This window comes from Lathyrus oleraceus, chromosome 5 (genome assembly GCF_024323335.1).
Source record: "Lathyrus oleraceus cultivar Zhongwan6 chromosome 5, CAAS_Psat_ZW6_1.0, whole genome shotgun sequence".
NCBI classification, from domain to species: Eukaryota; Viridiplantae; Streptophyta; class Magnoliopsida; order Fabales; family Fabaceae; genus Lathyrus; species Lathyrus oleraceus.
Window position 1 is genome coordinate 467,492,511 of NC_066583.1, and position 27,890 is coordinate 467,520,400.

At 35.0% G+C, this 27,890-nt stretch overlaps 1 protein-coding gene across 1 annotated transcript; it reads right to left on the reverse strand.

Moving 5' to 3' along the window:
• Window positions 1-568: 568 nt before the first annotated feature.
• On the reverse strand, window positions 569-27,457 carry LOC127085496 (DExH-box ATP-dependent RNA helicase DExH14). Its single transcript, XM_051026012.1, has 49 exons — window positions 27,172-27,457; window positions 26,280-26,341; window positions 25,995-26,166; window positions 25,210-25,654; window positions 25,058-25,123; window positions 24,740-24,844; window positions 24,325-24,621; window positions 23,626-23,742; window positions 23,449-23,508; window positions 21,869-21,940; window positions 21,416-21,532; window positions 21,158-21,319; window positions 20,603-20,668; window positions 20,339-20,491; window positions 20,162-20,245; window positions 19,935-20,009; window positions 19,721-19,852; window positions 19,575-19,640; window positions 18,476-18,541; window positions 18,263-18,385; window positions 18,016-18,165; window positions 17,301-17,513; window positions 16,242-16,397; window positions 15,939-16,163; window positions 15,763-15,864; window positions 15,578-15,658; window positions 15,384-15,464; window positions 12,739-12,942; window positions 12,521-12,637; window positions 12,299-12,421; window positions 11,963-12,052; window positions 11,673-11,798; window positions 11,499-11,561; window positions 8,295-8,383; window positions 8,038-8,128; window positions 7,637-7,786; window positions 7,363-7,554; window positions 7,186-7,251; window positions 3,908-4,063; window positions 3,682-3,825; window positions 3,401-3,468; window positions 3,164-3,329; window positions 2,997-3,059; window positions 2,601-2,696; window positions 2,335-2,502; window positions 1,818-1,988; window positions 1,368-1,517; window positions 1,148-1,279; window positions 569-1,066 (listed from the first exon to the last, which is right to left on the reverse strand). The coding sequence occupies exons 1-49, from the start codon at window positions 27,276-27,278 to the stop codon at window positions 1,001-1,003; spliced, it is 6,246 nt and encodes a 2,081-aa protein (XP_050881969.1). The 5' UTR covers window positions 27,279-27,457; the 3' UTR covers window positions 569-1,000.
• Window positions 27,458-27,890: the final 433 nt, after the last annotated feature.

A 27,890-nucleotide genomic window follows, 5' to 3' on the forward strand; every position in this document is an offset into this window, starting at 1 on the left:
AGAGTTTAACATTAGGTTGTATACAAGTTAAGATCTAGGAGATTTATTTTTCTCAACATTATTATTAGTGATTATATAAATTTTGATAATATTTATCAAAATATAATAGAAGAAAACATGTAATGGAAAACCATTAGAGAGTAAATTAGACTCTGCATGGATGATAGAGCTGAAACACTATATCTGAATATACTCCATTTCTCTCTCTCTCACTTTTGCATTTCAATTTTTGTAAGATATTACATACTTAGATTATTAATTTTTAGCGTAGTTTATCATTTATAGCAAATTATTTCATAAGATTAATTTTGTTAGAATCCATACCTAATTAAATTTTAATGTTATTAAGCTCTAGAAAACTAGTGCTGGTTAGAATTCGAATTATAGTACATGTAATCTACAATCACTAAACTATTCATTATATTTGAACAATCTGAAAATTTGTGACTTTAAGACTTCCGCACATTTTTGAAAAGCCTCTTATATTCTATTTTAAAAAAATCAATTGAACTTTTAAGAAGAGTCTATTCCCCCCTCTAGACTGTTTCTCTAAGGAAAACTACGAAAGTACAAAGAATTTCAAATTTTTTATTCCATAAAATATCAGCGTACAAAGTTCTCTGGCTGCAAATGTCGTGGCATAATTAGATATGGGTATGTGTGTACACATTCAGATTCTGATTTGCTTTTGTAGCTGGGTAGAACAGGGGAAAGGATTCTCTCCAGTTTAATTTTCACTGGAGAGGGAAAAGTGTAGATCATTTCCTTGATTTTGAAAAATTTCGGTGGCTAAGATTTCATTGAATTTTCACTTCATGGGAGAGAATTTCCACCTTTGAAATGTTTTATTTCCTTGTAACAGTCTTTGATTTGAAGGTATCCCAGGTCTGAGTTAGCCAGTGGTGTAATCCTATTATACAGCAAACTTCCAAAAAAAAATCCTTTTATACAATACGTACAAAATCTCTGACCAAAGACTATTAGCTGACATTCCTACAAGTTATTTAATGGAATGCTCTTGTTCAAATCCAATGTAACAGTCAGAGACTAGAAACACTTTTATATCCTGCAATTAAGACAGTTAAACATTACTTAAAGCAAAACGTAAGAGTGAAACTCTCTAGATTAAGAGCCAAATCATTTTTACCTGAAGATTAGCTTGAGTTCGAGGCAACTTCATCGATGTAACTAAGTGATCCGAAAAAGAAACTCTTTTCAGTGCATATAGCTCAGAGGTAGAGGTATTACCAAGAACCAGCCACCATTGCTCCTCTTTTATCTGTAGCCACAAAATTTGTAAATTACTCAAGTTCAAATGAACGACTCTACATATCACAACAAAGATGAAGATGTATTTGAAAAGCGACCTTTGGAAATCGAGGAACAAATGCTCTTGATGAGTGTCGTCTAGAATTGAGCTTTTCTAATCTGATGTTTATTATGTGGCCCCTCTCACCATCAGTTTCCCTCTCCTGAAGCTTTATTTTCATTTTAACATTAGGGAAGTGTTGCAGATCCTGGCCAAAGAAAAAAAAAACATGTATCACTTATAAACTGAAAAATATGATAAAACTCCTAAAACAAGGTATCACAACTATCCTTAAAATAACAGATTCAAGCATTCATTTGTTTAGATTTTGGAACACATCCAATATACTTAACACCCTATATTTACAATATCTTCAAAAATAAGCATGTGATCATCCTTTTTTTACAGCCATTTTTCCCAACTCCCTCTCCAAAAGAAAAAATAAATTGACATCATATAACAGGAATCTAAACAAGCATTAAAACAATAAATTATGAGGAACTTTTACCTGGTACAATCTTGAAGCTGGGAAGTTTTCAGTTACAGTCTGCAAAGCTGCCTTGGGAATATCTAGCAATTCCTGTATACTATAAATTCCTCTTTTGCTTAGTGATGTTACAAGATCAGCATTCATGCATGGCAGCATCCACAACGAAGAGTCCTTGTCAAACCACAAACCCTAAAACCAGGACACAAGATTTAAGGAGTGAATTTTGTGAAATAAACTGGATAACTAGGTATGGTTATATATATAAAATGTATTAGCAAATCTGAAATGAACAAGTAATCTATAATATTTAGTGTTGTAACTCGAGAATGAAGCATCATATTTAGTGCAAGTTTGGAGTTCATAGTAGATTTTGCTTTCAGAAAACCTTATAATCAAAACAATCAAGAAAGATTTTTGTCTGAACATATTTTTTTTCCAACAGCCCAGAAAGATAATGAGAATTAACTTGAATTTAGCTAGTTGTATTCAAACGATCAACAGCCCAGAAAGGTGAGGTGCAGAACAAAATGATTACCTGCATTACCATTTGCAGAAGATGCATGCAAGTAATAGAGCTCGAAAGCCAACCACTATTTGCACATATATCAATCATGGCTTGGATTATGCGTATACTCTGATCTAATACTGATTTCAAGTCTGTGATATAGTCACTAATTGGTAACTCCAATTGGGAAAAATGACACTGCATTCAGAGTGAATTTATGATCACAAATATAAACAAAAGAAACAAAGAAAGTTTGAAATTTTACTGTGCTAAAACTAGCTGTTAAAATGACTGACCTGAAAAAGAAGATTTGCTTTGGTATGGGGGTCTTCTAAAAGATTCTTATCAACGGGATATCTAACTTTTTCAGAGAGTGCTTCATTGAATTTTTCCTGACAAAAGGACAGAATATTGTCAATCCAAATTCTAATAGGTTTAAAAATATATCTTTTTCCAATTAGTAAAAAATCATAGACCACGAGAAATATATAGCTCATGCAAACATTTACAATTTCTATTTTTTATCTTAATTTTACTATAGCTAGGTCTATAGCTAGGTCATGTGCATTACAACAAGATCAAAAAATTGATGAGAAAAATGCATCAATAAAAAATTATTAAATAATAATTAATAATCCTCAAAACATGCAAGAAAAGAACTGACATTCGGGAATAATAAGTAAAACAGTTACCTCATTGTGACGAACAGGAAGTTCATCAAATTCGGCAGCAGCAGATAAGACATGCAGAAAGACCTACATGCAAAAACTCAGTATAGTGATTTTGAATAGTTAAAAGAAACTATCTTTCAAACAAAGATGGAAAAACCATAGGAGAAATGGAAGATTATAAGTCTTACTTCAAGTGACGTATCTGGACCAATGTTTGAACCAAACATTGATACACTCATGTAGCTGAGGTAATACTGAGATGCTACTGACCCCAACATCACCGACTCCACCGCATCTTCATTCATCTTTATGCATCCACTGTCTTCCAAATCCTCAAATGTGTTCTGTACTAGGCTGCCAAAAGAAATGTGTCGGTCAGAATACCATTGCTATAAAGATGGGGTTATGGTATTTCATGCCATTACCTAGACAAAAACGAACTTAGAAATTCAGGTTCTACATTCTCCAATCCATAGTATGCAGGATTGACCATCTGTCAAAAAATAGTTATTATTAATAACAAAGGGAAAATCTACAAATACAAATCATTCTTTTTTCAACATTCAAATCCCTTTGGATTGTATGTTAAACATTAGATTATCTCTTAGAATTAGATTCCACAAAACTTCATCTCATCATTTGAATCTTTGTTTAACTAAAATTATTAGTAATTATCACGATTTGTGAAGCATCAAAACAAACTCACCAGTCTACGGAATAAGTAAGTCCATGTAAGGTAATGCACTGCATCTTGTTTATTGTGGATTGTACCAGAAACTATTTCGGCATTTAAGTGATCGTGCAGACGCTCCCTCAAACTACTCTCAACAGGAAAGGGTTCATACAAGAACTGCAACATAAAAGAGAAAAGAGTAAAGTTCTCAGCACAGTAGGTGTAAAATTTTAGTATAATTATCTTTTCCAATTTTCACCTTTTTGTAGAAACTTTTCTTAGGTTCATGAACAAGTATCACTGCCTTCCCGTGTTGATCAAATTGAGGCCGTCCAGCACGACCCATCATTTGCAAGATATCAGTGATTGGAAAATCAACATACCTCTTTGATTTTCCATCAAAGAATTCTGTCCCCTGAAAAATAACCAAGTCATTGTTAAGATAATATTTGAATTGGATACTACATTGTTAGATTCAAATATTTATCTTTTATTTCCTGTACCCTCAATTAAGAAAGTATTTTACTGAAGTATTAACATTTAAATTACATTTTATACCTGGAGTTTGACCATCATATCAATTTACTTTATACAATTAGTAGGTGACCAATATCAGAGGCAAAAAGAAGTGGACAAGATCATTGGTTGAGAGAGACGGCATACGACAGGGCTATCATATCAAGACAGATTTGTACAAAAGCCATAGAAAATGTTAAGAATATGTAATTCATGTTTTCATTTAGTAGTTTGTGTTTGACAGGTTGTGTAACATAGTCGAAGTAGCTGTAGATCAGATTATAGCTGTAGATCAGATGTAGTCGACAGAGTGGAATCCAGCATGTAGCTGTTGTGTCGAGGTGTAACTTTGTATGTTTGGGGTCTAGGCTTTGATTGCCTATAAATAGACATGCTGTTGTAATTTCAAGATACAGTTTTCATAATTAACAGTTTTGACAGTTTAGTTTGAACTTCGCTCGTTAAATATTTTCACTTTTCTCTCAACAGTTATTCTCATTCTCTCTTTTCTCTCTTCTTTTTCTTCATCATCTTTCTTGAAAATCCTAACTGTTCCAACAAATTGGTATCAATGAGTCCGGTTGCGATTCAGTGAGATTCTGACATAGCAAACGGAAACACAACATCAACGCAATTTCCAACGAATCTACCAGTTTTCAAAGGTGAGTGTTAAAAGTCCCACATCGGATAATATATGGCCTGAACATGTGTTTATAAGTGGGGGCAGGTTTTGTAGGGTTGAGTTAAGCCCAACCACATTTCTTAATATGGTATCAGAGCCTTGTTTAAGATCTGGTGGGCCACCTACTATGATTTCCGCTATTGGGCCACCCACCATTTATTTCCACGCTCCAATTGTCTAGTCCTGAGCGTGAGGGTGTGTTAAGAGTCCCACATCGGAAAATATATGACGTGAACACGTGTTTATAAGTGGGGGCAGTCCTCACTCTCCCAACCGATTTTGTAGGATTGAGTTAAGCCCAACCACATTTCTTAATAATGAGAACTACGAAGGTGGGTTGCGCAAATGAAGATCATCTTCAGATTTTAAGATGTGGTTGAAATCGTGAATGATGGAGTACGGCATTAGAAGTGGGGGCAGTCCTCACTCTCCCAACCGGTTTTGTAGAATTGAGTTAAGTCCAACCACATTTCTTAATAGTGAGAACTACGAAGGTGGGTTGCGCAAATGAAGATCATCTTCAGATTTTAAGATGTGGTTGAAATCGTGAATGATGGAGTACGGCATTAGAAGCAAATGCAGACGATGTTCAAAAAGTTGCACACAAGGATCAAAGGAAGAAAGATGAAAAAGTTCAAAAAGTTGCACACAAGGATCAAAGGAAGAAAGATGAAAAAGTTCTGTTCTTGATTCACCAGTGTGTGGATCCTTACGTATTTGAGAAAATTATTAAAGAAGAATTATCCAAAGGAGCGTGGGACAAGTTGAAGAACTTGTACGGCATAGATGAAAAACTGAAAAGGGTGAAGTTGCAAACGTTGAGAAAGCAGTTTGAGATAACACATATGAAAGAAGATGAATCGGTTGCTGATTTCTTCTCAAGATTAGTGTTACTCACGAACCAGATGAAGGCATGCGGTGAATCGATCAGCGATTTGCAGGAGATAGAGAAAGTGTTGAGATCTCTGACTACAAATTTTGATTACATTGTAGTGTCTATCGAAGAGTCAAAGAACCTAGTTGATATGAAGTTGGAAGAAATTCAAACTTCACTGGACGCTAATGAGATGAGGTTGAAGCAGAGGAACTCGGAAAGGGAGAAGGTGGCTAAACAGGCACTGCAAGCAAGATTGCTTGCAAGATTAATCAAGAAGTCTGGAAAAAAGAAGGCGAAACAGAGAAAGAATCTTGCTAATGATGAGAAGTCATGCAAGAATTCAAAGAAACACTCAGATTCAACCAAGAAAGGATGGGATTATCATCTCACTGAGGAAGTATGCCTTAGACATACTTAAAGAAACCGGTATGTTGCACTGAAAACCAGTTGCCGGTCTCATGGATCCAAATGTAAAATTACTTCCTAGTCAGGGGAAGCCTTATTCTAATCCAGAAAGATATCGGAGATTGGTTGGAAAACTCATCTATCTCGCTATAACAAGACCAGATATTTCCTTTGCAGTTGGCATGGTAAGTCAACTCATGCAGTGTCTGCATAATGATCACTGGGATGCAGTAACCCGAATTCTAAAGTACATTAAAAGGGCACCATAACAAGGACTACTTTATGAAGACAAAGGAGACACTCAAATAGTTGGATTTTGCAATGAAGATTGGGCAGGTTCGCCTATTGATAGGCGTTTCACTTCTGGGTATTATGTTTCTATTGGTGAAAATTCTGTCTCTTGGAAGAGCAAAAAGCAAAATATGGTTGCAAGGTCTATTACAGAGGCTGAATATAGAAGTATGGCTACAGCCACTTGTGAACTTATCTGGATTAAACAACTTCTTCAAGAGTTGAAGTTTGGAGATACTCAACCGATGAAAATATGTCGTGATAACCAGCCAGCTCTACATATAGCTTCCAATCCGGTATTTCATGAGAGAACTAAGCATATTGAAATTGATTGTCATTTTGTTCGTGAGAAAGTTCTTTTTAAAGAAATCACCACTGAATATATTACCTCAAATGACCAACTAGCTGACATCTTCACAAAAACTCTAAGGGGACCGATAATTCAATAAATTTGTTCCAAACTTGAAGCATTTGACTTATATACTTCAGCTTGAGGGGGAGTGTTGGAATTAGTAGCAATTATGAAATGTTGAAATTAGGTAGCAATTATTAGTATGGGAAATTGTTGCAATCTAGTTAGTCTTGCATCTAAGAAATAACATCCATGCACCTAGGAAATAGCATTATTATCTCATTGTAAATGTAAATTGCATTTATTTCTAATAGTATATATGAATGGATCAGCTGAGTGCAAATCACTCAAGCATTTCACAAATCTCTTAATCCTCTATCAAAGTCTTTTAACAGATTATAACAACTATATCACCTTGATAATCACTAGATGAGCTGGAAGATTCACACCCCAAGCCAATGTGCTGGTACAAACCAATACCTGCATTGATATCATACAGCAGATCTGTAAAGGATATGCCACAGAAAAAATTTCATTTCTTTTTAAGACAAAAAAAATCGCCAGTTTCAATTTTTAAAAATAAACATGTGCCTGAATCTTGTTGTTTGCAAAAAGCTCCTCAACAAAAGATCTGTCTTTGTCATTCAGGCCTGCATGATGTAAACCGATGCCAAATTGTAAAGTATGCCTCAAGTTTTGGTCAGAGACTTGAGAGAGGACCATCTGCAGTGCTTCTTCAGGCATATTAAGAAATTGCCTTGAATGCTCATCTGAAGCAGCAAACTTCGTTCACAGAGAAGAAAGATAAGTAACAGTACACTATAATGGATCAACTATTATTTCCCAAAAGAGATTGGGTCTGTACCTGAATTAGGTCTAGTGCAGTGAGTCTTGTTTGACGCCGTGACGAGACAAATATAAGAACTGGTTTTGCAGGTGAATGTGTGCATATTGCAGCATATGCTGGTTTATTCATACTGTTCATTCGGGGGCAGTAATACTTTCCAGGATACCCCTGAAAGAAGACCAAGTAGTTAACATATTTGAATGATATTATTTCATGACTATGACTCACTAGGGGGTTGCTCAGTAGGAGTAAACAGGTAAAGGTTTAAGACTTAAGATGGAGAGTTATTGTATGTGAAAATGTCTATTCATCCCAAATTTGCATTCCTCCATTCCCCGATCTTATTACTTCAACCAAAAACCAAACATAAAAATGGTCATGTGGCATAACAATCTATGTGAAACAACATATCCACTTGCCTGGATATGAACTTCCAAAGGTACTGGCCTCACACTTGGCTTGAAATTGAAGAGTCCAATCTCCTCCACGCCTAACCAATCAGCTAGATCACTACAAATAGATGGCCAAAAATAAGGAGAACATTGATTGAACAAACTCCTACAAATAGGTAGGAGAAACTAGAGAGTGCAGACACAAAAACATAGAAAATACTAATGGAGAAGATATGGAAAGAAAAATTAAAATGGTAAGATGGATAAAAATACAATAAACTTACCCTGCATTCGCCAGAGCTGTAGAAAGACCTACAAATCGTACTGCACGCTCTGTTTGTGATGAAATATATCTCATCCTAGAAACAATTACCTAGAAACAGAAACACTCAAACGATAGCTATGCAACACAAATAACATATATAATATGATTAGAAAGTTAATAGTAAGAGAAAAAACAATAACCTATTAAAATACACCCCCCCAAAGAAAAACCTCAATCAAGGATCTATACGTGGATGAAGTACTGTTTTCCAAATTTCCCATATATGGATGAGTGCCCCTACCCTATTGTTAAGATGAATTGGTGAGTCTACAGGAACTCATTGATTCTCTTAGCCAGCAGTAAAGCATTTTCTGATATCATATAGATCATCTCTACAAAATTTTACTAAAATCAAAAACTTTTTAATATGTTACTATTGAATGAGATGATTTAAATTGTTTGAGAAATTACTCTCAGCCTTGTTATTATAACCAAGTGATTACAATCCAATTTACAACTAAATTCCTTGATTATAGGGATAAAACCAATAAACCTAATCATAGAGATATTAACTCAACAAACTAGAATTTTAATTTTAATCTAATACATATCTTAACACTATCCCTCAAGCTAAAGCTTACTAAGCTTTAAACTTGTTACAAATATACCCTTTAAAAGAGAAAATCAAACCAAGCCAACCAATATTAGAACCACAATGAACTCTCAGGAACTGCATCCAAACAAAACCGCAACAATATTTGGCCAGTGAATCAACATTGATGATAGTTGAACAACGGGAGTACCAAAAAAGAAAAAGCGACTGGCGACAACAATCCGGCCTTGACTTTGGTTAGACAAAGGGACTACCAGAGACTATTGAGTATTGATAGTGTGCTCAGACCAATGACTGGAGAGCCTTTCATTAAAAATGATTTTCTCTATCTTCTATTAAAAATGATTTTTTTCAAAAGCTACTCAAAATAGCTATTTCATTTTCTGCATAAAATTAATTTTTAACAAAACAATTTTTGAGAAACACGTAACTCAAACATAACTAAAAACATCAAATATGATTTTTTTTAAATCTAAAACAAACAGGCATTAAAACAAATTTAAAACTGAATTTTCATAATCACAATGTCATCATTTCAAAACAGCTTAACAAATCTTTATAAATCAAATATGACATACAAAACATGAGACTTTCTAAAGGTTAAACATAACACAACCAAGTGCACAAAAGAATATACTCAAAGCTTCAACATCACACAACCAAGGTCTGCAACAAACTGGGGCAAAAAGTCAGCAAAATAACCACACCAAACAGGCCCAACATATAAATAGTGTCAAAAACTAGATAGTCGCAAGAGATACAGAGATGGAGAAAGTTGCAAGAGATGAGAGCTATGAGAGACTGAGAGAGTTGAGAGAGAAACAGGTCTGCAATGGGAGAGACTGAGAGAGTTGAGAGAGAAACAGGTCTGCAATGCGAGAGACAGAGAGTTGCAAGAGATAGAGAGAATTGTGAGGAGACGATTGTCACAAGAATGTGAGAGAAATTGGGAGCCTTTTCTAATCTTCGGATACATTCAAGAGTTGTTTAATCAATTGGGTTGTGCATACCCAAGCTTGGATCCGAAGTCAAAGACAAACTGGTCAAGATCGCCCCAAAAGCTTTAACAAATCATAATCTTGCAATCTAGATCAAGATCTCGTACAATCTCACCGAGCGAGATTTTGTAAGCAGTATGGCTCGCTCTTAGGAGCATGATCATGATATTGTGTGACCTCATGATTTAAATCGCAATCTTGATAACATTGGCTATGTTAAGTCTGTTATGTTACTGTTAATTAAAAAGCTCCGTAAGTGCTAGAATTCTTATTTTCTCATGAATGTAAAAGAGAATTCTCAATTGAATTCTCTTAAAATCTATTTTTGCACTTCTTAACTTTGATTACAAAGGATTGAGATCTATTTATAGAACCATAGATCTCAACTAAGTTAGTTACAAGTATCCTTAAATCTAGGGATTAGCTTCCCACAGTAATTACAGTGTGGACTGGTTGATACCATTACCAGTTCCTTTAATAGTTAGTTAGTTGATTAGGTTGGGCTTGTTAGAAAAAATAAATAAGGCATGTTTCTTATATAATTAGAAAACATCTCAGTTAAGGTGGGGAATGAGAAGCTAGTCACAACAAATGTGTGGAATGTAAAATATATACATAAGTATCTTAACTTATCTTGCTAGGATCAACTCCCAATTTAGAGTATCTTAGATTATCCCATAGTAATAATTTTTATACTACTTAGTCATTATTTTCCTGATTTCCTAATAACTTCAACATGAACATTATTGGCACAAGTCGACCGGTCGACACTATTCCACTGAGAAAGATGGAAGCTCAAATGGTAGCCGCTTCACAAGATCATGAAAGAAACATAATTGGTGAGGCATGATAGTGTACATAAAATACTTACACTCTTTAATATGGTATTGCAGACAGCTCAGCAGTTCGTTACACTGCCAGCTATTTGCCAGCTTAATAGTTAGTTAAGTTTGTCCTCCTTTCCGTTCAAGGAAGTCACATACAAAATGCAATTGTTGTATCGAATAAATACTGTGCTCTACTGATTAGAGAATTAGAAAATAATAGACATCTAATTCATTTTTAGATTTTTTCTCTCCTCTGAAATTATATATTGTATCTCAGAGCTTTTAATTTCAACTTTCCACCGCTGTTTATACTGAAACTTTGGAATTCATTACTTTGATCTATGGGGTCACGCTCCCAAGTCTCGCTACACTTGGATCTATGTTATCAAGACTAAATCTGAAGCCCTTCCATGTAATGGATCTATGTTATCAAGACTAAATCTGAAGCCCTTCCATGTAACGTAACAAACACCTGTATTATTATCATCAAAAGATAATATTCAGCAAACATATTCTCTAATCTGATGTTAATTCTCTTCTATTTATGGTTTTTCCGTTCCTAATTTTTTGTCCAGCCATAAGAAAGTAGCTTGTATGTTTCTTTTTATCAAAAATCAACTCTCCCAAACGTATACATTCTTTAAGGTAACAAACCTCATTAATATTCTTATCTCTAACAAGCCCACTTTTGGGCTTAAAATGTGGAGTGCAAAACTCCACTCTACCCAGAAAGATAATAAACATGAGGCAGAGTCAATGGCATGTCACCATAGTTCATCATTTACCTCAAGGATGGGCCCACGATCAGCTCCCAACAAGTGAATCTCATCCAATATGATAAGTCCAACCTATTGATCAGTGCCAACAAAATTTGAATATGAAATTGATAGCTTAAGTATATAAATCATTTTGATACATTATACTACACACCCAAAACACTCAAACAAGTATGAGTTCACCTTTGTGACATAGCTACGAGTATGCCAATTACGACTTATACCATCCCACTTTTCAGGAGTAGATATGATGATATTGGCCGACAAGAGAGCCATCAAATCAGGAGTATAGTCTCCAGTCATTTCAACCTAATAAAAAGCATATATAATTAGCATTGGTATTGGCCGACAAGAGAGCCATCAAATCAGGAGTATAGTCTCCAGTCATTTCAACCTAATAAAAAGCATATATAATTAGCATTGGTATCATATGTAGTGCATGTATACTTTTTTCATAATGCAAAAATTGTTACCATTTTTTTCCCAAGCTGAGACACAAGACGCTTTTTCCAGTCACTCATTCTTTCCCTGACAATAGCCTTCAGAGGTGCTATATAAATTACCTGCATAGTCATTCACAGAGTAGCTTAAGCTAGCACATTTCATAAGATGATATACAATATAGGTAACATAAAAGTCATTTCTCTAAGCAATAACGAATGCATAACAAATATTTTGGTGTATCCTCTATGAAGCAGCATAACTTCATTTAAAGAAAATGAATATTCTATCATACTATTATCTCTTATAATTTTGTCATCAGGACTCGTGCTCTTTCACAAACTGCAAAAACAAATTTAAGTACAAACCTTCATATCGGGATGAGTATTGAAAAGCCGGAGCATAGCAAGCTCAGCAGATATAGTTTTTCCACTCCCAGTTGGAGCTCCTAATAGAACATTATTGTCTGTGTGATACAAGACATGAAAAGTCTGTCCAAGTAAACAAAACAATAACCATATGATTATTAAGTCTGTAAAACAACAGTGCATAATCCAACAAAAAATAATTGTGGAGAAGATGAACCAAACCTGTGTTTGTATTGGGTTAAAATGTGAAAATTTGTATAGCGCTTCATAATCAGTGTTTCCAAGAGAAGACACTGGAAGAGGTTTTAAATCAAGAAGTTCTGTATGAGAAGTACTGACCTGGCAAAGATATATCCAAGTATCAGACATAAACTTGGCTGGAGCCAGACTCCCTACAAAAGAACTAGAAACCAAAAGAGAAATACATGGAGATATAATACCTCCGGCAATGGTAAATTATGAAAGGTAATAGTATAGAATGCCTCTGCATGAAGCCATGAATCAGAAACAGCATGAATGTAATATTGTGGTGGATGTGGCTCAAATATAGGCACGGTGAAGGAAAGCTTGTAAGGTTCTCCCTTAGCCATCCGCTTTGTCAAGGTAAAAAGTTCCGAGTGGTAAATATGATCATTCTCGGAGTCCTGTTCAAAATAGTTGACCATGCATTCAATTTGGTGTTAGAATTATCAGCTCGTACCTAGTTACAAATTAGCTGTGTTGTGGCAAAGAAACATCACACTTGCAACATGTTTTTCAGACACACGTTGGACATTTTATAGACAATAAATACCAATGTGAACAATCTAGAAAAAATCATACCGAAAAAGACTATTCGCAACTAAAAATTTTAAAGTAAAAGAATATAACTATAATACAAATACTTATAACATGAAGAACAACAACAACAAAACCAACAATCAAGCCTTATCCCATCAAATGGGATCGGCTACATGGATTAGCTTTTGCAATAATAGTTTATCCAGGACCATGATTCTATCCAAATCATTAATCTCGAGATCCTTCTTAATAACTTTTTTTAGTCTTTCTATGTCTTCCTCTAGTTGCTTGACTTCTCTCCATCTGATCTACTCTCCTTACCACATAATCGACAGGTCTTCTTTCTACATGCCCAAACCGCCCAAACCACCTAAGTCTATTTTCCACCATCTTTTCTATAATAGGGGTCACCTCAACACTCTCTCTAATATTGTCATTTCTAATCTTATCTTGTCTAACCTTACCACACATCCAACGCAACATCTTCATCTCTATTACACTTACTTTATTCTCGTGATGATTCTTAATTGCCCAACATTTTGTTTCATACAACATTGCAGGTTTTATTGCAATCTGATAAAAAATTTCCTTCAACTTGAGTGGTAATTTTGTGCCACGTAAAACCCTTGAAGCTCTCCTCCATTTCAACAACCTAGCTTGAATTCAATGGTTTACATCCTCTTTTATTTCTCCATCATTTTGTATTACTGACCCAATATATTTAAACCGTGTAACTTGTGGGATGATATGGTCTCCAACTTTCACCTTTAGGCTATAAACATTTCTCCTTTTGCGGAACTTACATTCCACATGTTGAATATGTATTTGTGTTGTTGGAGTTTGTTTGAAGTCCTACATTGCTTAGGTTTCCGGACTTTTGAATATATGAGGGCAAACTCACCATTTAATGGTTTTTAGGGTTGAGATCCAAGCATATTTAACATAGTATCAAAGTTTGGTTCTGATTCAGGGATGAATTTCATGATCCAAAACACCTATAAACAATGCTATCACCCCTTTCATCAGACCAAGGTAGGGTCATGTCTATGGTGTAAGCAAACGCGCGAAGGAGTGGAAAACGAAGGAGCGGCAGGGCAATTGATGTAATGCATCCTTCGCCATTGCTTCCGCCATAGACATTGCCCTACCATGGCCTGATGAAGCGGTGGTAGCATTGTCTAGAGGTGTTTTGGATCATGAAATTCATGATTTAACAGTTTTAAGTAACAGGTCTTGGGTGGGAAGACCCAAGAGACAAGGTGTGGTATCTTAATCCAGGCCCATGCTAGGCGTGGGGTGGGTGTTGAATATGTATTTGTGTTGTTGGAGTTTGTTTGAAGTTCTATATTGCTTAGGTTCCAGGATTGTTGAATATATATATATATATATATATATATATATATATATATATATATATATATATATATATATATATATATATATATATATATATATATATCTTGAAATTTGATCGAGGTTGTTGAATAGTGTTTCAACATGGTAGAGAGAAGATGGTTGATGGATAAATTGGCTTCACAACGGTTTCAAATCAAGGTGGAGATTGTAGAAGTATGCCTTAAAACCTTTGAGTGATAAAGAGAAAGAAAACATGTTTCGAGATTGCCAAAAATCAAAAAGCCGAAAAGCAGTCTGGTCCGGACGGTTTGTTGTTATCGGGTTTGGTCAGTTCGGGGCTATTGAGCCTCAATCAACAAAAAAAAGTCAGTAAAACCATTTTGAGCCAGCATTTTGGCAAGATAAAATGAAACATATGGACATGGAATAAGCATGCTGACAAATTAAAGTTCCTTTGTCTCTGAGAAAACGTGATTTTAGCATATTGGCTGGATTAGGCCACTTTGTCACTTTCCACTTTTGTAAGATTGAGTTAGATCCAACCCAAATTTTAAGATGGTATCAAAGCATGTAATAAACATTACGGTTTTTGGTTATTCTTAACACTCCTAATTTCCAGTGAATGTTGTGTGACATAGGTCCTTGAACCAATTCTTGATGATTAGTTTTCATTGGTTTGGATGAAGTAAAGAGGCCAAATTTCTATAGTATTCTGTTGTATAAGCTAAATTTGGTGCAGTTGGTTAATGCGCAATTCTAGTATAATAGGAAAAGACAAGGTGTCGGTGTCTATTGTCTAAAATGCGTTCTCATTTGAATGGAGTTTCACCAACAGATATGTTGAGGAACTGGAAGGATTGCTTATCTCAATAAGTTTCCCTTGTGTTATATATATAAGAGAAAACAAAAACTAAAGAACTGTAACGCTTGATATAAGAAATATATTCACCTCTACCAAAATCCACCATCTTTGGGCAGTACCATGAAAACGATCTTTCCAGATAAAAGCTGGAGTTATGACCAGATCAACCTGAAAACAATGATTGATTATGTAGAAATGGATATCAAGGCTCATATTCTGTAATGAAATCAATGTAAAATTTGGGATCTCAGTCTCGAAAAGATTCTTCAATGTGAACTCACCTTCAAGACAGTTCTGGTTATTGGACTCACGGTAGCTGATAACTGAAGTGATGGAAAATACCCTAGGTATTGCTTAACCAACTACAATGAACAGGGATAGGAAAATAATAATCAACATTTCTTCAACATCTTAACTCATCACCAAAGGAAAAATTTTAACATCGTCCTACTAAAAGGTAACATACCCTTCCTCCAGGTGCATAACGAATTAATGCCCCAATATCTTTTTCCTCCATCTCCATGAGGTGATCTAAGTCAGCCCCTCGCTCTTCAAGCTTCCGCAATATCTATGAACAAAAAAGGACCATCACACCCCAGTATAAAATGTAGCTAGTAAATATAGTGAACAGAATGGGCATACTTCTGATGAAAGCTCCCTGTCAAATTGCCTAAGAGGATGTTGGTGCGGCCAAACTTGGCGGTCTACAGATTTGCAATAATTCAACATGAACAAAGACATCTCACACCAGCCTCTTCGCAGACAAACCTCAAATAAAGCTCGCATTATACGAGCCAAGCTTGCACTAATGTATGAAGCGTCAGAAACCAAGGAGAAAGAATCCATAGAGCCTCGAGATATGTACAACTGCATACAAAAGGTCATATATTTTATTAAAGCAATTATCCTAAGCGATAAACGAAGTCAGCAGCTTGAAAACAAAACCTGAATCAGAATGGAAATCTTTCCATGTTTGTTGGAAGGACCGCCCTTAATTTCTAATGGACATGATGTGCGTGCCAACATCTCTAGCTCATTCTGTTCTTCTTCTCGAACAGCAATATTCTCAAATTCAGATGAATGTGCAATCATGTTAATCACCTAAAGCATCGAATGGTAAAAAGAACATAAAAAGACAAATTATAATTATAATTATATAAGAAAGAATGCTTTCAAACTGTATACACGTTTTCACCAACACTTACGACGACATCCTCATCTAATATTGTCATTTCTAATCTTATCTTGTCTGATCTTACCACACATTCAACGCTACATCCTCATCTAATATTGTCATTTCTAATCTTATCTCGCCTGATCTTACCACGTTCAACGCAACGCAACATCCTCATCTCTGTTATACTCATTTTATTTCGGGTTGGTTCTTTCCAGTCATTATGTCCCATACAACATCGACAGTCTTACAGTGGTCTGATAAAAAATTTCCTTCAGTTTGAATGGTACTACCGTATCACATAAAACACACTAGGCTCTCCTTCATTTCAACCACCCAGCTTTAATTTTATGGTTTGTATCTCCCTATTTCTCTATTGTTTTGTACTATGGATCCAAGATATTTAAAACGCGTAACTTGGGAACTATTGTGGATGAAGATTGTACTGCATGACTTGATGATAAAATATGAAGGTCATATGAAGTTGTGACAATAAACTAACTACTAATAATGTGCATATAACGTGACAAAACAAAACAAATTACAATAGGCCAACCCTTCATCGAAGATAAGTTGGATAACGGTTTGATAACTACAACTTACATTCCTTTTAGACATCTACGGGAAGCATGTTAACAAAGGACTTAAGAACAAAAAGATTCAGCCAACTTACTTGCAAGTTAGAAATGATAAATATTTATTCACCAGTTTAAGAGGAAGTGTTGTCTATATAAGCATGCTAGTATATGTATGCTTTACAAAATTGAAATATATTTTAGAAGTATTTTTCTACATTAATCAAAACCATATTGGTAACATATCAAAATTACCTCACTATCATTCATGTGACGTCTTAACATTTCATTGTATGTTTCAACACTGGAATATTGAATGTAAAAGTGGCTTGCAATGCGACCAAGCTCAGTACAGTAAAAATTGCCACTTTTCTCATCAAACCGCATCATTTTTGCTTTATCAAGTGAACGTGCAGCATCAATAACAAGAGATCTTTGCTTAGAACTCAAAGCAGGATCTGCCATCACCTAAACCACATAAGATTGTCAATAGAAACCTTTTGATGTATAAAAACAAATAGCTAAAACTATTTTCAGAATGATGTGAAAGAATCTCACTATTGAAGATCTATGAAATGCAACAAACTACCAGCCATCAATTTTAAATTATCAGTATCTATATATTCTTTCCATTCAAAAGTATCAGTATCTATATATTTTTTCCATTCAAAAGTATCAGTATCAACACTTCCGGGATGTTCAGGAGTCAAATGGCTCTCTACATCTTCCTTTCCATGAAAAAAAAATCCCACTTTCAAATCAGAGCCTCCTATTTTTATCCATTTAGTTTGCATTCTGTTAGCTGTCAGTTAGACGGTTGTTGATAACAGAACTAGGTACTGATCTACAGAAGTTGCCCTAAGTTTTCTAACATACACCGTTTTTGGAGATTCACAAACATTTAGAAAATCCAAAATTTACAAAATATTATAGAACTGGTTTAACAAAGGAAAAGTATCTAGTTAGGTACCTCATCCCAGCCAATACCATATGCCAAGGGATTCATCCTCATCCTTATGAAAAGATAAGTATATCCCAGCCATGCACAGGCTTCTTTAACATTAGTTACAGTACCCAATGCAACCTCTGCATTCAAATTATCTTTCAACGAGCTAATGAACTGCAAAGTATTGAACAAAGAAAGTCAACAGAACACCAGATATATTAAGAAAATACACACATGAACACAGATGCACCAGCAGTTTCCTAATTATTACCTGGCTTTCTATAGGGAGTTGACTTGTCAATAGTCGCAAATAATATGCTAGTTTGTCGTGAGATGTAATTATGATACCTTCACCACTTTTATCAAACTGTGGTCTCCCAGCTCGCCCAAATATCTGTGCAAATATAACAGAAACAGCACCTTAAGTAATGTAGAAAAAGTTAAGCACTTAATATTACCTAATACAGGAAACACAGTGCCTTACCTGCATCACATCAAGCATACCCAGGTCTCGCCACCCACCAGCTTTTGCATCATATATTTGGGTTCCCTAGAGAACAACAGCCTTCAGATCAATTTAGAAATTACAAGACAAAAGTAACTCAAGAATCATAAAAATCTTGTGCACATGATAATTTAATACAGAATCCCAGGGGAAACTAAAAATCTAAAACAAAGATGGTAAGTTAGGGAACATGGTTTGTAGCTACCTTCATATAGTGTCTTTAGAACTAAAGGACCGCTACAGCACTATGTGACAGCAGTAGGATTTTGTTTCAAAATCAAGTTCCTAGGGCAAAGGTATGTCTATGAATCTTATTTAAAAAATGAAAAGTGGTCCCCCAGAGTCAGGAGCTGTCGTAAACTCATTTAAAAAGCTACTGCATATTAACCACCAAAAATATCTGATAGGTCAACTCCAAATCCAAATTGCTCAAGACAAAAGGAACGTGCATTGAAATGGTCAACTCTCACATGTTCTAATAGCTTAAGGCACTAGGAGCTTACACTGAAATGGTTTTAACTCTAAGACAGTATCTCACACAAAAAACCCTTGTACAAAGGGTGGATGAAGAACAAGGTTATCTTAATAAGTGCCACCATTTACGAAAAATAAGAACAGCAGCATGGATCAAACTTTTAAACGCCTGCTCAAAGAGCTATATTAATGTTAAGAAAAAACTCTCCTAAGACCATAAGGTGTTAGGTGCAGCACAAAAACATGTTTTGTTATCTCTAACAATTTGTACAAGAAAGCTAAACAATAACACCGTCCACTAATAAGAGAAACAGAAATGTCACAACAGATAACAAGTTCAGGCTGTCTCATATCAAGTAATTAAATAAGGCCAATAGTAAATATTGTACAACTATCATGAAATTTGTGTAATTCAAGTAGCCTAGATTTCACAGGCAATAAATAAAAACTTATGGGAAACTTGATGCAAAAGATCTCTTTTTTTTTAATCCTATGAATACCACAGTTTGATGTATTCTGCCAACAATATTTTACCTAACAAATTAACTGCAATCCGATACATATATAAAAACCAATATGATATAAAGTAGTCTGTAATACAAACCTTAATGACAACTGTGTGAGCAGGTAGATTTACACCCCATGCCAGAGTTGCTGTACAGACAAGTACCTAAAAACACCATAAGGCATACTTAAATGAAACTGGAGGCAAATTGAGTCTACACTGAAAACTAGTGAGAAAAGATCTACCTTCAAAAGCCCCTCAGAGAAAAGCCTTTCAGTCAGTCCTCTATCTGAACGTAACATCCCAGCATGATGAATACCCATGCCAAAACCAAAAAGTTCAACGAGATCTTTGTTTTTTGATTTAATGACTTCTTTCTGGAATGCATAAATAGAAAATCTATGAATCAAGAATAACAGACGTCACAATAAAATCTAAATAAATGTTTACTCTAACAACCTTCATAAAGAAATACTGTGGATGTGCGTCATTATTGAAGAGTAAAAGCTCGTCACTCCTTTGTGCAAGTTCAGTCTGTTGAACGTGACATAAAAATGATGAAACTGAAAGCAAAGCATGGGGCAGAAATAATACAATATGTTCATAGTATAATATAATATAATGGTTTCAGCAAGCCTGCAATACAAGGATTAAGAACTTCAGATTAAACTTCTAAAATGACAAACCAGTTTCTTAGCAGTCTTTGCAGTGTCTTTTCGTGAATGAACAAATACCATTGCCTGATGACCTTGCTTTATAGAATCAACAACCTAAATCAAACAAAGGAACCAAAGCTAGAAAATTAGCCAACACAACAGTGCATGATATATGATGTTTTGAAGAGAACTTAGATGGAACAATACCTTCCGATAGCATATATCATTCAACAATTCATTACGAGTTGCAAAGTTTGGTTCACTGATTCCAATATACTGTTGTGCAAGAGGCACTGGGCGATAACTTGAATCAAAAAAGAAAAGGCCTGTGTCTGGATTTACTCTGAGAAACTGTGCAACCTGGAAAAATGAAAGGTCAGGGTTGCAGCTAGGTCCAGTAGATACTTCAGCAAACAAGAGTTTCGGTCAGAAAAGAGGGAAAAACAAATACATATTATTTGGACCAAACACCTCTAGATAATTGGGGAGTGTGGCAGAAAGGCCCACAATGCGTATCATTGACTGGCTTGACTCCACCTGATATTAAAAATAAGGAATTCTTCAATTAGAAGTCTAGTATCAAATGAAGAAATAAATGGCCATAATGACACTGTGGCACCACAACATAAACGGTATAGCATCACTGTACAGATCAGCACATGCTGCATACCATATAAATTAAAGGAAACCCATTACCATTATATCAGATGTTATCAAAATAAAAACATTGGCTCACAAGGATCCACTATAAGTCTACACAATATTGTAGTCAATGCATTTATGTTTCTTTTGCCTGCATTGAAATTAAAATTCTAGCTCATAACCACCAGATAGAAGTGACGGTCTAATCAAAATTCTAGATTCCATTTAAATTTGGGGAAAAAGAAACCGAAATAAGATCAACGTAGAGAGGCTGGTCTGAATTTCTGTTTGTAAGCTCAATTCACTGAGTATAAAAAATGCTCCATGCATGCTTTTCACCAAAACTCATGTAAATGTTGAAACATACTTGACCAAATGGCTTACCTGCCGCAGTGTCCTAGCAACTAAAGCCTCTATAACAGGACCTCTATCATCATTGAGTAGATGCACTTCATCAATAATTAAGAGCTTCACCAGCATCGAGAGTGACATATCACTGCTCTTGCGAGTTATGACATCCCATTTCTCAGGAGTTGTCACTATCATCTGATTTAACCCATGGAAGAAAAAATAAACAAATGAAACTTAGTTTGCATGCAGGCAAAAAAAAATCCAAAACCAGAAATTTTCATAACAAGAAACCTGAGTTTCTTCTAGTTCATTTTTAGAGAGCTGCATATCTCCAGTCAGCTCTCTGACACTCATATTCAACGGAGACAAACGTTGGCTGAATGTTGTTGTGACTTCCGCAGCCAAAGCCTGGAATGGACCAGAACGTTAAATTACAAATGAAACATAAATGCAGGGAACAAGATGTAATGCATGAATGGAATATAAATTTTAGATATGATATAAAACATAAATGCAGGGGAAAAAGGCAAAGTTGAACTCTGTAGCACCGACACCTCTAGAAAAAAGGTGTCTGAGTCAGTGTCGGCCGAACCCGACATCAACATTTGTGATTACGTTTAATTTATTCATTTTTTCAAATTATTACCGGTTTCGACATGTCAGTGTTGGTGTCGTGTTTTTGATGTCCGTCCTTCATAGTAGTTGAATAGAAAAATACAAAGAAGAGCAAAGTTTGCAGCATACCTTCATCGGAGCAACATAAACTATCTTAAATTCATCTTTGTGCAAGTAACCATCCCTGAAGTGTTGTCCAATCTGCATACAATTCATCATCAAGGAAAGAGGTTATACTTTATGAAAAGCACAATTTCATTGACAAAGAAAGAGCACACAATGAAGGATAATAAATCCTCTTCACATAGCCTAAAAATAAAAATTGAACAATTAAGAAACAACAAGAATACAATAGAGCAAGTTATCCAATCAAACTCTTGGAGAGGTTTAAAAATAGGTAATGTGCACCTCACATGCTGTCTCTTTAACGAAAAGTGAGTTGAGAGGCGTATCATGGAGGATGGTTATGGCGTGTTGAAAGAAAATGAAGGCAGAGCACAACTTACATATTGAGAGGTTTACATAAAAGATTTATCATGGGAGCAATAAAACTCTTAGTTTTCAAATAACATGCCTCTTCCGTTTTATTATTAAAAAACTGTTGAGAGGTCCCACATTAGATGAGGCATGAGATAGGGCCTAAAAATGTGATTATAAGTGGTGGGTAGTCCTCACCTTCCAAGTTGATTCCAAATTCTAAGACGGAATCATAGATAAGCATGAAATGAATTTATTAATGACATCTCTCACCTTACAAGTTGGTTTTGTTAAGATGAGTTAGGCCGAAATATAAAATTCTAAGATGGTATTAGAGCATACACAAGATCCATTAGGTCACTCGATTCACGCTCTATATGTCCAGTCATAGGCATGAGGGAGGTGCGCTGAGAAGTCTCACATTGAATGAGATATGGTCTAAGAATGTGTTTATAAGTGGTGGATAGTCCTTTCCTTAAAAGCCGATTTTGTAAGGGTTGAGTTTGGCTCAAACCAAATTCCAAAAAAATAATAATAATACAACAACAACAACCAAGCTTTATCCCCCTAAGTAGGGTCGTCTACATGGATCAACTTTCGTCATAATGTTCTATCCATAATCATGCTTCCCTTAAAGCTGAAACTAGAATAGCTTGCAATTTCCATAGCAGAGTCTTCAAAATCAAAATCGCTAAGCTATAGTGTATTATTCCCAATTTTTAACATTTCCTTAATGCTCCACTTATTTCTTCTTTCATATACCATCACCCCCTCTTTTTCCTGATGTATATTTTAGTATCTGCAAGAGGTCTAACATGACCCAACAATCTAGATTTCTTGACAATCTTTCAAATCAAAAAGACAAAATAAATTGGAAATAAAGAATGAGGATAAAATCAACAGAAAAAGGCATAAATAGACCACTAGGCTTTTCACATAACTCCATACTCACCTGCAGAATTATGACACGTATAACCAAAACTATCGCATCACATGTACTTTGCAGTAAAACAACATTGTGATAAGTATAACAAAAATAGATTGAAAGTTAGTAAAATTTAAGATATAGGTTTAAGATCAAGAAAGTAGCAAATAAATAAAGCAAATAGCTCCTACATCCACATTATTTATCTTGTGATATCTATAAAGGGAGAGAATATTAAAACATTGATTTCAAATGATAGAAATAAATCATATTTTCAGGGAAGAGTAAATATAATGCAGGTATTCACCTCATGAAGAATCGAAATCATAGCTATGTTAGTTTTTCCAGCTCCTGTGGGGGCACACACCTGCAAGGATAAGAAAAGCTCTTTTTAACAATAGAAAGTAAACACTTGATTCTCTGTCAAATAAAACGCATCTTTGATCATTAATTTTTTTTTTTAAAAAGACAACAAATCACTCACGAGTATATTCTCATTGGTTCCATAAACAGTTTGAAATATCCTGCTCTGAATACGGTTCAGCGATTTGTAACCACGGAAAGCGGCTTGAGCAAAGTCATCTAACTCACTGATCTCAATCTGGAAGTGCATAAATGTAGTAGTTATGCATCAATAGCACCACTTTATCACAGACAATAACCAACAAGTATATTTTAGGGGATTCGAGGAATCAACAGAATTCAATTGCTCAATATTTAGCTAACATAGATAAAATGCAAAAATGCATGCTTTAAATTTTTATTGTAGGATGATAATGCGGTACCATCTTCTAATAACCACAGATGTAAGTGCTCGAATATCAAAAAAATACCTTACGAGATAATCTAAGAAACTGTGAGATAGCTATAACATAATATAAAGATATTATAACATATTTTTTTAATATTGTAACAAGAAACTAATCCTCCTAGGAGATGATCTAAGCCGCTCTAAGATTACAAATTAATCCTATGAGATAAACCAAGATACTCTATCATAATATAAAGATATTATAATATGTTTTTTACTAATTCTAACAGACAGAACAACAGCAATATACATAAATCAAACCCATTGTGCTCATTTCATATGTTGATGAGGGGAATATATCTACCAAAAAAGATTCACGGTCTTTCATTGAATAGTTGAAAGCATCTCACAAATCACAATAAAGAGATATACCAGTCTTTCTCCAGGTTTCATTGGCGCAGTTGGTTTTGGGGGAACAATAACCTCTTCATACCCCTTACAATACTTTTTGATAGTTCCTTCAGGAAGAGCATTAACAGCTATTGCCCTATCTCCAGTACCAATCATCCCATCAACCAAATTTTTCCTCTCACTTGCTTGAAGTAAAGATGAGAAATCCAGTGTAGACAAGTCATCACCCCCAGCATGTTCTATTCCTCGCCTGTTTCGCTTTTCCTCCTTGCGCCGAAGCTTGTCAATTTGTTTATCTGATTCTGTTTGTACAGTAACCTAACAAAAGTAGCTCTTTATGGAAGGAAGTATTTTTTAACATAATACAATATATGTATGCATTTCATTATATACAGGTGAAGAAGAGGAGATTGATGATAAAGAGCATAGTCAACACCTGTGTCCCATAACTAGGCATGCGAGACTGGGCATTTGCAGCACTTGTATCAGACTTGAATACTGATAAGCCATAATGAATAGAATCAACAATCTCTTTCCGGTGCTACAATTTGTCAAAAAACATCGAGTGTGATTCAAACAAAAACATAGTAACTCAAGTTTCTTTCACTATCAGATAGTTGACAAACTTCAAAAGCAAAAGTTGACACTTTTCTGAAGGAATGATTACATGGACACGGACGTAGGAGAGTGAAGTTCGCAAAGTATTATTGATGACCTTTTTAAGAAATAAGAGAGGGAGCTAGCATGTTCTCACCAGTAGAAGATTTTGCACAGTTTCAAATGCATTATCCCCAACAAGATCCAACAGATCTCCAGCTATCTTCAAAGAGAAGGAATAAGTGTAAGTTTCATGTTGTAAAACCTTCGCTATATATACTTGAAAAGAATTTTGACATCGAGCAATACCTCTTCACCGGGCTTTTCTGAATTAAGAACCCTACAAATGGCCATTGCCAGTTCATCTCGAGATAGCTGTGAATTACAATTCCTAACAATTTTATCACATGCATCTCTTAACCAAGTCAAATTGAACTTTTCTACTTCGGCAACAAAATGATCTGTTGGGTCAGTATGACTGTACTCTTCTTTCTGAAATGCTAAAGAAACTGTGTTTTTGAAATCCGTTATGTCTCCATCATCTAAAGATACATCAACCAAGAAACGAGTTGGGGGTTGAAAAACCAAATCATCTCCAAATTCAATACCCTCATCAACATCATGATGTCTTTCCAAAGAAACGGAAGAATTTGTATTGTTAGGTTGCAAAATTAAGAGCTTTTGTGCTAGAGATGCAACTTCTCTCAACTTGGTATCAGCAATTGCATGACCGACAAGGGTTTCCAATTCTAACCTGCAGACCAATGTCACGAACTGAAAGTTTAGTCTTTGAGCAAATGCTCTAATCTCTTCAACTTTCAAGCCTTACATAACAGTCAATCAAACACGTAAGCCTTATTATGGCTTCTGCATTATGTAATATGAACCCAGCAACAGAAACTTAGAGAATTTCTATAACATTGTATTCAAGTCTTCTAAATGGCATTTGAAAAGGCTCGTAAAATTCCATAATATTCCAAAAGCCATGTGAAAGTGAAACTGAACAATATCTCTGCCTTTATATAAAAATAACTATTCAATCACTTCACATTGGTATCTACAGTCAAATCAAAACTTCAAAAGCTAAAACTTACTTTTTATCATAAATAATTCTATTAATAGAGTCCTCCTCTTCGATTGGCCTGCTAAACAGACGGTACACAGTCAGCGCAACCTCATGGAAATCCTCAGAGCGCATTTCTCCATCAACCAAGCTCACTACTGCTCCTATAAACTGTTTGTAGGCTTGCCGCACTTCTGATGAAGCTGCTTCATCAATTCATCAAATGCAAACATGTCATCATTAATTAACTACATTCTTCTTTTTGTATCATTTGAAGGAAAAAAATAGCTTATTGATCTTAAAACCTGAACTATACCTTCTTCCCAACCATATACAATCTTCCGTGCGAGTTCAGATTCATCAAGCGAGCTTGCAACACTAAATGTCACAGTTCAAAATCAAAATATATCATCAATAAATTGCACAGAGAAATTCAAAGCATTCTAATCATTGAAAACAAAAGCAAAAAGCAAAAACTAGTAGCATCTCAAAATCCAAAAACAAAGAAACTCGAAAAATGCCACAAGTACAATACAAAATCCAAAAAAAATCAATAAATAAATAAATCGCACAAAGAAACTCAGTATTCTAACCACATAAAAAAACTAAAACAAAACCAGTAGCATCTCAAAGTCCAAAAACATAGAATTGTGGTAGTGTAAAAACTTTCACGGTTTCGGTCAGTAGAGGTGTTGCGATACTAATATCGGTCGTCGCGGTGTGAATTAACCACAATTTCTTTTTCATCATAAAACGGTGAATAACGTTATCAGTTTCGGCACCTTCCGATACCGATTGTCGCAGCCGTTTTCGTGGTAACGGACCACTTTTTAGGACCTTGCTCATAAATGCCACAATACAGTACAAAATCAAGAAAATATTATCAATAAATCAATCTAATCGCAGAAAGCTGAAAGCAAAAGTCAGTAACATCTCAAAAATCCAAAAACTACTAAACTCGTTAAATGTCAGAATACAAAACACAATAAATCAATAAATTGCACAAAGAAGATATCAAAGCATTCAATTAACAGAAAACAAAATCAAAATAGCATCTCAAATTCCATATCCAGTTGCCAAAATGCTCTAGCGTTTAAGCCATTAAACTTCTAAAATTCTCTTTTACTTTTCTTAGCGCCAAGAATTCTCTTTAAGCAATGATAAAAGGAGAAAACGAAATTGAGAATGATAAGTTAGGGTTTAATCACTTATGAGGCTTTTGATTTTGAAGAAGAGCTTTGCGATGAAGATAAGCTTGATCGATATCGAAGGGGTCTCTGAGAGAATTTGTAAGGCGAGGAATCTGAATCAACATTGTTGATATTGAATAGAGTGATGATGATGAATTTACTTGAAGTTTCACTCAGTAACTCTCTTCGGTAGCGTTGGAGTGGAGACCTAATGAATGAACTCCACCGTCTGTTGAAGTTCAGGTTTAGCGACAGGGTTATTTCTTGCTCTCCACGAGACACAGATGGAAAAAACATTTTCAGTCTATTTTTTCTTCTATAGTAAAAATCATTTTTAGAAAGAAAAAAAATCCAATATTTATTTTTTTATCAATAATCTACAAAATAAATTGTTATTTTTCATTTAATATTTATTATGGGATTTAGTATTCATTATCAAGAAAAATCCATCAAACCGAAGAAGAAACAACTAATAAGCAAAAATGTGAAAGATAGAAGAAAAATGACCAAAAGTGAAAATATGGAATATAGTGTGATTTTTGAGAAAAAGGAGTTAAAAGACATTTTTTCTCCGGAATTGAAGTGTTCACGATGCTTCCATAGCGGTGCGATGACATCATATCGTGATTGCGTTACTTTGTATTGTGGTCGCGATGCAGCGTTAGTCTGACACGATTTTGTAGTTTTTAAAAAAAAAAGAATTAAGGGGTCCAATTTAAAAGACAAAAAAGTGACGG